Raw genomic sequence first — 11,101 nt, 5'->3', positions numbered from 1 at the left:
GGGACGAGGCGTCGGCGAGGATTACCGGACGCCGCGTTAAGCCTCTTCAGCCTGGCGCTTTGTAGGCGGGAACTTAGGCGCCATTGTCCGTGCTGCTGCTCATGTACTCTTTTCTCCCAGCAAAATGGGAGAGGGCAATAGGGGGGGGGGGGCGCAGCCCTCGGTGGGCTGCAGCTAAGCGTTTAATCTCCCGCGGCGCGAGAACACAAACCGTCTCGTAGTCGTCCGACCTTGACACCGGCAGCAAGGTCGCGAGGGAGCCGGCGCGCGCTGCGTTTCCCACGGACGCTTCGGCGAGACGCCGAGAAGCGTTATTGGTTTGGACCGAGAGGGATACTGAGTCTGTCTGCTCCTCCTCCTCCTGCTCCTCCTCCTGCTGCTCCTCCCTGAGACTGATAAGGACGTCAATGGCAGCTCAGGTCCAAGTTTATCACGTGTGTAATCTGGTATTTCAATGGAACTGTTTCCACAGCCAGATACAGAAATATTAGAGAGGTAATTCTGCTCAAAGGAACTAATAATTACCAGATTTTACTTTTATCCAAGCCAATATCTTAATGAAAACATTTTATTCAGAAAAGCGAACATTTAACATGGGATTAACATTTAAATGAAGACTTGGTAAAAAAAAAAGTCTCTCCCATTTTGACATGACATCTTGCTTTAAAAAGTAGACTTCAGAACAATGAGCTAATTGTTTCACTTAGTATCTGTTTGTAGGGTGTGTGTGTGTGTGTGTGTGTGTGTGTGTGTGTGTGTGTGTGTGTGTGTCAGCTTCATGTCATTAATATTGTGCAGGCTTGAGTATGCTGTGAGTTGAGATAGGATTGTGTGTTTACCCCCGTTGGATTATAATGGAAGCCTGCACTGTGCTCTCTGTAGCAGGGCTCCACAGAGGGATAATAGAATGACCCCCTCTCAGCATCTTATCAACACAAAGTTCCTTCTGGATGTGTATCCATCTCCCGTAGCAGTAAAACAGCCTTCACAATGTCCCATACCACAGATGTAATGTTATGTTGGATTCAGTTGTATACCTTTATTTCTTTATCTGTACGAAGTATGATTCCATTTTCCCCATTTCATGGTGCTGTTTTCCCTCCGTCGTGACGTCCAGTTAATTCATGTAGTGCGTCTGGTTTCTCCTTTTATATTCACCCTGGTTTCTATGGCAAATAATACAGCTTGTTAACATCAAAGGTAGAAAAGAAAAGCGGCACAACCAGTGCTTGAGATCTCAAAAGATGAAACGGTGCTAAAACTCGACGGGGTCATTGAAGGCCGAAGCTTTGCTTTTGCTCCAAAACTTTGTATGTGATGTTACAACAGTACTTTTTGAACTTCACATTCTGAAAGGTTAATGCTGCAGTTCCTTGAACCTGCACCTTCTCTAGTGACCAGCAGGGGGCGACACCTCTGCTCCCATAGACGTCTATGAGGAAATTACTACTTCTGTGTAGTGACCAGCAGGGGGCGACTCCTCTGCTCCCATAGACGTCTATGAGGAAATGACTCTACTTCTGTGTAGTGACCAGCAGGGGGCGACTCCTCTGCTCCCATAGACGTCTATGAGGAAATGACTCTACTTCTGTGTAGTGACCAGCAGGGGGCGACTCCTCTGCTCCCATAGACGTCTATGAGGAAATGACTACTTCTGTGTAGTGACCAGCAGGGGGCGACTCCTCTGCTCCCATAGACGTCTATGAGAACATGACCATACTTCTGTCTAGTGACCAGCAGGGGGCGACTCCTCTGCTCCCATAGACGTCTATGAGAAAATGACTCTACTTCTGTGTAGTGACCAGCACGGGGCGACTCCTCTGCTCCCATAGACGTCTATGAGGAAATGACTACTTCTGTGTAGTGACCAGCAGGGGGCGACTCCTCTGCTCCCATAGACGTCTATGAGGAAATGACTCTACTTCTGTGTAGTGACCAGCAGGGGGCGACTCCTCTGCTCCCATAGGCGTCTATGAGGAAATGACTCTACTTCTGTGTAGTGACCAGCAGGGGGCGACTCTTCTGCTCCCATAGACGTCTATGAGAACATGACCATACTTCTCTCTTGATTTATTCCCTCTTAATAAATAAAATGCTCTCATTGTAAACATTCTCTGTCTAAAACGGACCGTAGGGCGGGGCTAACTTGTGACTGACAGGTTGCTTTCAGAGGTCAAAATATGGTCACATGGTTGTAAAAAGCCGAGGTGAGAAATCATTGAGGCTCTCAGAGTCAGGGGGGATCAAACCGAGGTGGCGCGTCTGGCTGGATCAGCAGCTTCTGGGCTGAGAGATTCAATCTGGGGGGCGGGGGGGCGAGGTGTTCCAGGCGGTGATGATGGATATGCTGTCGTGTGTGTGGGGGGGGGGCTGGAGCTGGTACAAACTGGGCCTGTGTGAAGAGGGTGAACTCTGTGTGCGCTGGAGGCCTCGGGGAGGTGAGAGCGCCGCGTTGCCCCGTCTTGTGTCTCGTTTGTGCTGTGCGACCGAGGAGTGTTAACGAGGACACCTGGCTGTTTGCTCCAAAAAAAGGCCTCTCCTCGTTAGCACCGTCTCACGGCGTTGATCAGGACCGGAGGTGTTTGGCTGGAGCTGCTTTTCTATTCCTGATGCAATTCATCCTGTTACTGAAAGGCTTCCTTCATTGTATTCTTCTTGAGTTGTGTTTGAGTTCCATAAAGCAGGGGTCCATGAAAACGTGATTATAGGTTTGCTGCAGAATGAAATGCGATCCTCTGCTACTTCATTCTTCAATCAGCTGGGGCAGCAAATGTTACACTTGGCAGGTGGAAGGTCTGACCAATGCTCAGACTCGTTCAGAGTACCACTTGGTGGTCTTTGTATTTCATTTTCACTCTTGTGAAGGATGAGGTCTCCTCTCCCAGAAATGAGTCATTTTCCATCAGAGTGAGCTGAGCAGCAACGTCTCCTTGTTGTGAGTAAAAACCCTTTCTTCTCTCTCTCTCTCTCTTGCAGCCCCCACCGACCCGGACGGCGGTCCCTGCCGCAGGACGTACTGCGGCCGGGGGCGTCAGTGCGTCCTGATGCCGGACACCGGCCGCGCCGAGTGCGTCTGCCAGGAGAAGTGCCGGCCCTCCTTCGTGCCGGTGTGCGGCTCGGACGGACGCTTCTACGAGAACCACTGCGAGGTTTACCGCACGGCCTGCCTGCAGCGCCGCCGCATCTACGTGGTGCACAGCAAGGACTGCTTCTTCAAAGGTACCTGCAGCACGCGCTAGGAGCCAGCTGGCTGGGAAAAGTACCGTGTGTGCCCTTTGTGTTATGTGTACCCTTTGTACCATGTGTGCCATGTGTACCCTTTGTACCATGTGTGCCATGTGTACCCTTTGTGCCATGTGTGCCATGTGTACCCTTTGTACCATGTGTACCATGTGTGCCATGTGTACCCTTTGTACCATGTGTACCCTTTGTACCCGTTGTGCCATGTGTGCCATGTGTACCCTTTGTACCATGTGTACCATGTGTGCCATGTGTACCCTTTGTACCCTATGTACCCTTTGTACCCTATGTACCCTATGTACCCTTTGTACCATGTGTACCCTTTGTACCATGTGTACCCTTTGTACCCTTTGTACCCTTTGTACCATGTGTACCTGCTTTCCAGGTCAAACTAGTCTCTAAAACCCCCCCTGATCCCTCAGAGTGTGCATGTTGAAACAGAAAGTAAGAGCCGTAGGTATTTAGAGTGCTCGCTTTTGTGTTCGCGCACGCACACACGCACGCACACACGCACACACGGCGGCGTGTTGAGTGGTATCACGTCAGCGAGCGAAGGGTTCCTGGCACACTCGGCCATGCATAGCTAATCCACATTAGGGACGTTCAGTCGGCACATTAGGCTTAAACCCGAGACGTCTGGATGCAAACCAGCAGGAGACGCAGAAGGTTGGAAACCAGTCAGATGTCACTGGTGTGTGTGTGTGTGTTAATGGGAAGTCATTATTGCACCTGACATACAAAGACATGATTGGAAAGCCTGACCGTGTGCTCTTTATAAATGATGAATTACTCGATGCAGGGTTTTTTTCATTGAGGATAATCTGCAGTATTCAATAATAACCAGAATAATTTGACCAGTATTTGAAACAGTGAACTTGATAACTAGATAATGTTCCAGCTCTGACATCACTCACCCTAATATATTGTTGTTCTACGGAAAACCGAGTGAAGAGTCGATGAAACTACTTTTCACCCCCTTTGTCAACACATTGATTGATTTCTTCCTCTGTTGGTTTTGATTATAGTCTTTCTGGCCCATTTTTTGAGCCCAGAGCGTTTTAACGGCTCGGTGGCGAAATATTTTTTACTCCCAGTCTGAGAACCACACCCTGGAAGAGGAAGAGGACCCATGGTGTCCCTCCAGAGAGGACGTCCCCCTGACATTTCTTAACAAATACTTTTAAACACACTTAGAAGCAACTTAAACTTGTTTAACCACAATGTCTGAGAGTCAAATACATGCATGAGATTTGATTCCCTTTTTAGTGGTCTAATCCCTCAGTGACACGCTTACATGCAAACTTTAATCCGTGCTGATTTAACAATGAGTGCACACATTAGAATAACAATGGGACAAGAAGAGAGGCTAATAAAACGTGTCAAAGAGGACGCAGGAGACCGGAGGAGCGGCTTCTCATTAATACACATTTTCAATGAGGGAAATCCGTTTTTTAAGATTTCTGTGAGCTAGTTTGATCTTTGCTTTCCACGTCCTCCAGGAGGGAAAAATGATCCACTGCTTCCAAGTTAAGAGTCATTTGACCCCCAACAGCTTCCAGAGGGGCACATTGTCCATAAAAAAGACGGATATGCAAGCTGCACTCAGACTTAATAACACATTTAGATTCAAACTACTAAACGCCATAAAGCGGCTTTTTCCTTCAGGATGTCGAGTGTTTTTGTGAAAAATGACACCGCGTCACAAAATAATTGATGCCATCAAAACCCCCTTTTGATTGAGGGTTTGACTTTGAGAGAGGCGGGTTGGGTTTGTGTCTGGTTGCTGGCGCTGAGGGACTCTGTCCATTAGTGAGCTGTGCTAATTGGAGACATGATGAGGATCAGCAGATGTGTCGCTCTGGACCTCCATGCTCCTGATCGGACACACTTTGATTCATGCTTTCATCTCCCTGATGAGGAGACCAAACGGACATCTGGTTCCCTTCAGTCGGGGGGGGGGGTGAGTGAGTCCCGATGACATCATCCGTTAAGCCCCACGTATCGGCCGTAGTTCATCTGGTGGGTTCTGATTGTTTGAACTCGATGCATCGTCGCATTTAACAGCTGCTTACAATGTTCTCTTTACTTTGAATTCAGTGGTAAAGATTAAACAGGTAATTAGAAGATGGGTTTTATTGATGATAACTGACCTCATGCTTTATTAACTCAATGCATTATTGGAACACATACCAGATCAAAATAAGTAAAGTGACCGAATGTAGGCCAGGTTTCATGTTAAAGAATACAAGGGTCAAGTGTAGCCTGAAAAAATGTTGAATAAAATGATATTTTGTATATATATTTTATATATAGATAAAAGGATTTAGCTCATCATCAGCAAATCAATCAGCAAATATGCTGATAATGGATGAATCCTTTAAGTAAAAGTCTAAATGGTTTCACTTTATTGCCATGACAACCCTCTGTTGGGTTAATGAGCAGTACGGCTACCAGGTGTAACACCCCCCCAGGCCCCCCCCTGACAGCCCTTTATTTGTTACGGTTGGGTTTATTAACGAGCGGTCCAGCTTCCGTCCCTCGTTAAGCAGATTTCCTCCCCGTGGACGGTGGAACGGATGCTCTGTCCCAGATAAAGACGTCCCCTGGTCCAGCTGTGGTCCCCTGTCTCATGAACATCCTCTTTGTCCCCGGCCCCCTGCTGCTGGGGGGACATTTTCAAGGACAGTGCAGCAGAGTTCTGCTGTTGTCCCATCGTTGACGAGGCGCTGGGATCTCATGTCAACATGAAGGGCCTACAAGTCCAAAGAGAACGTATCAACCAATCGGTTCTCTGCTTCTCTCTATGGTCTCAGTCTCTAGTTTCAAGTCTTCTTCAATGCACCATGATGTTCATTTAGTGAATGACGGTCCATTTAGAGTCAAACAGCCCAAACTAAGGAGTGACGTCACCATGACTACGTCCATTTCATGAATACAGTCTAATTTGGTCCAACGGCGGATTTTGAATGTTAATGAATCCTCTAAAACAATAGGATTGATGTCCAGTTATATTCCTCTTCAAATCAATAATTGTTTATTGTCAGTAATGAGTGGAATATTCTTTTAATTAGTCCGTTCCCACTCTGGCGTTTTTACAAAACAAAGAAAACCCAAATGACAGCAGAAGAAAGACAATAGAATCAAATCCTTTTTGGCATCCTTTGCCGTCTTTTAGCCAAACTCACTGATGACTGTTATCTGTACCGCAGGTCCAAAAATACTGAATATTCTGACAATTTCTATGATGAAAGACCATTTGTACTGTAGAGGAGCTTTTGATTGATGAACACCTTTTAAAGCATCGGATGTGTGTGGACTTCATCTTTGATGTGTTGTACAATCTGCAGAATCCGTCGCCTTTTGTTCATTCGTTCTTCACGTCTCCCAAAGACGTCCTCCTCGTTCCTCTTCTTGGACTGAGACACACACACACACACACACACACACACACACACACGGAGCACGTCACCCAGTGAAGACGTACCGCTTCTGTCATGACTAAAATAATCCCTTCTGAAAGAGGATGTTTATTCATGCCTACGGTGTTTTGAGGCGCTTGTCACAGCGATGTCAGTGTGTCTTTAAGAGCTCGGGAGGAGCTTGGCACGCCCGGCCTGCGTGGCGTCCGGCCTGCGTGGCGTCCGGCCTGCGTGGCGCCCGGCCTGCGTGGCGCCCGGCCTGCGTGGCGCCCGGCCTGCGTGGCGTCCGGCCTGCGTGGCGCCCGGCCTGCGTGGCGCAAACGGGTTCTTTGACAATCAAGACGTGAGCGAGTTGGAGATTTCGTGTCATTTGGATTCCTTTGAGTCGCGTTGTGTCTCTGAAACACAGAGTTGCGCTCGCTTCCCCTTTGTTGGAGTCATTAACGGATCCTTAGTGTTGGCTCTGTTAGGGAGGGGGCGGGGGGACGGGACTTTGGCTCTGGAGACGTCTTTTGTTAAGTTAACAGGTGGCGCTGTGGCTTCTTTTATTCCGGCTCATATCACGGATCTGCCTGTGAGTTTGGAAGTGAGAGATGAATCATTTTGGCCTCCATCAGCTTTTTGTTGGGAGCCAGTTTGCTAACGAGTGGGATTCCTCCCGTCTCCCTTTCCTCCCTCGTTCTGCTGTCACGGTGCCCCCGCCACGCTGCAGAGGGCGACTTGAGTGACTCTGTCAAGCTCCCCCCCCCCCCCCCTCGTCTGCGTTAAATCGGTCCACAGCTTAGGAGAAAAATACAGAAATAAGAGATACGAGCATCGCCTCCAGGCAAAGTGACCCTGAGTAGGAGGAGAAGTCGCACAATGTCTGCAGACACACACACACACACACACACACACAAAATCATATAGCCGCGTCGCTCTTAATCCATGGCAGCATCTTGTATAGAGACCCTTCTGGTACCTTGTAGTCTGCTGCTGCATTTCTACTGTCAATGTGTGCTGCTTTCCGTGTGTGTGCCCCCCCCCCCCAAATATACGTATGTAAACTGCGTTATGGACATATTGCAACACAACGTCCTGTCCCCACTCTCACACAACAGAAAGAAAAGACCAATGTGGTCCAAACAGTGAGCCTCCACATGTTCTATGAGCCTCAGGAGACCAGACGGCTTCAGTCTCTTCACGTTTGAACATGGAACCACACAGACATCAAAGGGGTATTTGTCCTCATAGTGATGATCAGAAAAAAACAATCAAATAATTCCAATGACAATGAAACAATGAATGAAATCTCACACAAAAGTCATTTAAAAGTTTATTATTCAAAGCCAGTTTGTTTGTATTTTGCATCTAATGGGATATAAGAGTTAGTTTAGTAAAAAACAGCTTGATCGACGCTAGAGCCCGGAGGCTCCGATGGGAGCGCCGACCCCGCCAGCTGCTGCGGGCGAGTTATCGGCCCGTGTTATTGTCCTCACCCCCCAGGCCTGATCTCCTCAGAGAGCCCGAGCTGCCCGGATGGATTCTGCTGTGTGTCACCGACGGCCCGCGGGGAGGGGGGGGGGAGCCGGGTCCCCTCTGGTGGAAGAGTCATTATTATCTGACGGTCTTCACGACGCTTCATTGTTGACCAGCAGCACTTTGAGGTGATTTGATGACCTTCATCACTCAGGCTCGTTACTGTTGACAGGCACACCTGGTGGAAGTCTGGCTAATGGCTAATGGCTAATGGACTGGATCTGCACCAGGTCTTTCCCCCTCAAAGAGCTTTTTGTGCCGATCGGCCCGTCAGATAACTGGAATATTTCCACGTTTAGTTCTCCAAGTAGTTCTGCAGTTAGTGGGACTTCTCGCTTTGTTTTGGCCTGCAGGAGATTCTTTGACATTTCACTCAACTACTTTTCCCTCTCAAATATTTATTTAGAAATGTCAAACAAAAAAAAAAAAAACCCAGACACTAAAACCTTTAAACCTTGAAATGGTGGAAGCAGGCTCCCCATGTTGAGTCAGCTTTTTATAGAAACCACTCAAATATGAGCTGCCAGGAGCTTATTACCACTCATACCCGCAGCCTCACCGATTTAAGGAGAACTTCTGTGTGAAAACAGCACCATGGAGAGAGACACGTTATTCACTCATTCATCAGTGAGAACTAAAAGAACCGCCTTGAATGAAATAAGGCTGTTTGTGCTGCTCACATGCGGAACATGAGATATTCACTCTGCCCGGTCGCTCTCCATCCTTCCCCGTGGCGGGTGGGAGGCGACGGCCGCTTATCATCGTCATGGCGGCGCCGCGGTTTGCTTTCCTCACGACGCGCTGCTTGATCATCTGCGTCTAAAGCTCTCGCCTGAGTGGGTGGTTAAAAGCGTACTGAAGGAGGCTTTGTCGACCCCAGCGTGACCTCACAGCGACCTCACACTGACCTCAACCTGACCTCACCGCGACCTCAACCTGACCTCACAGCGACCTCACCCTGACCTCAAACTGACCTCACTTTGACCTCCCTGAAACCTCACCCTGACCTCACTGTGACCTCACCCTGACCTCACAGTGACCTCACAGCGACCTCAACCTGACCTCACCCTGACCTCAACCTGACCTCCCTGAAACCTCAACCTGACCTCACCGCGACATCACTCTGACCTCACCCTGACCTCACTGTGACCTCCCTGAGACCACCAGCTGTGTGATCCCTGTCTCTCACAACCCACTGACAGCAATTATTCAGTAGCTGACTGAAGATGACTCGTGTGTGTGTGTGTGTGTGTGTGTTTCATTACTAGCTAACTGTTAATTGGCATCATTAAGTCCTACTTGGGATGCACGGAGGCCGTTGTAATCCGGAGCTTTAAAGAGGAGTTGCTTACAGGAAACTTCTTCTCATCCTGGGAATATTCAAGGAGAAATAATAGAGTAAAAATCCCCCTGTGTGTTTGTGCAGGTTCTGCTAAACCTGCTCACTTTAATTAGAATTGTACCACTTAATGCACAGTGTTAATCACAAAGTACACAACGATGATGGTGCCTAACAACACGGCAAATACAGTGGAACAAAGAAACAAACAAAGTAAATGAGCTGGTGATTAAAGTGTCACAGCTGGTCACCGTGTTCCTAGAAGGCCAAACAAAGGAGATCTTCTCTTCATGGAACCGCTGGAGCATGAAAGCATGTTGGAATTAGCTAGCTCACTAGCTGGTAGCTTCCTACCTCCAACAACAAGCTTTCCTGCTTAACGGGTTCAGCAAATTAACCCAACAGAGCTTCACCCCCCCCCCCCCCCCCCCCCCCCCGCTGGCTTATCTGCGCCGCGGCAAGTTGTGCGCGTCGGGGAGGAGGATGATGATGATGATGATGATGATGGAAACCCTGAGTGGCGGCTCGCTTCCAACGAGTCAACGAACCCCGCGCGAGGCCGCAAGACAGCTCCGACACGCCCCCCCCCCCCTCCCCGACCCCCAGCTACGCCTTCTTCTTCGAGCCCAAGCGGTGGAGCGAGCTGCCCCCCCCCCCCCCTTGAGAGCCCTGATCCCTTCCACTCTTTCGTCTCCTCCCCCCTCTGCTCCTCTCCTTCATCCCCGAGGCCCGATCCCCGCTTCTCCTTGTCCTCCTTTCTCTTCATGTCTTATTAAACCTCGTCTGGATCACAGTGCGGCTCGCGGCCCCCAAGCTTCATCTCCGAGGCAGGAAGTCGCTCTTCGTTTGCTCGACTGTGCGATTTGTTTTTATTCTTCAGTCCAACGTCGCTCCGTCTTCTAAAAACTCTCTTCTGCACCGACAAGTGTTTTTATTAGAAAAACTGGAATCTGCCTGCAGACATTTAGCTTCCTTTGATATTCTCTCCTCCTCCCCTGTCTGCGTTGAGTTGTCCCGTCCCTCCTCATGTTCCAACCCGTCTTAGTGAGACCGTCCCCTGCAATAATCCGTCTAACACAGAGAGACACTTGCCCCCTCCCTCCCCTCCCCCCCCCCCCCGAATGGTTCACCGAGCATTGACATTAAACCCAAAATACATCAAATGTGACGTTCTATCTTTAGACAATGGCTTGTCTTCTGGGTCGGTGTCCTCCTCCTGAACTTCAGTCCAGCGGCTCGGACTCGACTTTAAGAGACGCGTCTGTTGGGTCCTTCTTTCCTCCCAGTGGTCTGACCTCTGTGTTTAACCTCATCTCAGCTCACTGAGTGCACAAAATGCTTAATTACCCAAACAGCGGGATTGATACTCGAGGTGCACCAAGCGAGCAGAAGCCCACCATCGATAAGAGGCTGCGAATCACCGCTCACGTCTTCCTCTGATTTGATGATCTGCAGCGTTGATTAGAGATTTACAGGAAGGCAGCGTCATCGGGAACAAATGTGTGCGTCTGGTGGGATCAGAAGGCACTTGGCTCTTCATTGTGCATCAGCAGGTGAGACGGATCCCCCCCCCCCCCCCCCCCGA

The 11,101-nt window shown here is 49.1% G+C and overlaps 1 protein-coding gene across 1 annotated transcript in view; it reads left to right on the top strand.

Moving 5' to 3' along the window:
* LOC119215282 (follistatin-related protein 4) overlaps positions 1 to 11,101 on the top strand; it is a gene marked incomplete at its 3' end in the record, with an annotated part of 74,559 nt that overhangs the window by 31,924 nt on the left and 31,534 nt on the right. The window contains exon 4 of the mRNA XM_062560454.1: positions 2,977 to 3,219. Within this exon, the coding sequence (XP_062416438.1) occupies positions 2,977 to 3,219 (243 nt within the window). The remainder of the gene's footprint in view (positions 1 to 2,976; positions 3,220 to 11,101) is intronic.

Source organism: Pungitius pungitius, unplaced genomic scaffold (genome assembly GCF_949316345.1).
Source record: "Pungitius pungitius unplaced genomic scaffold, fPunPun2.1 scaffold_63, whole genome shotgun sequence".
Taxonomy (NCBI): Eukaryota; Metazoa; Chordata; class Actinopteri; order Perciformes; family Gasterosteidae; genus Pungitius; species Pungitius pungitius.
The sequence above is the reverse complement of the archived record's forward strand: the minus strand, read 5'-3'. Positions and strand labels throughout refer to the sequence as shown.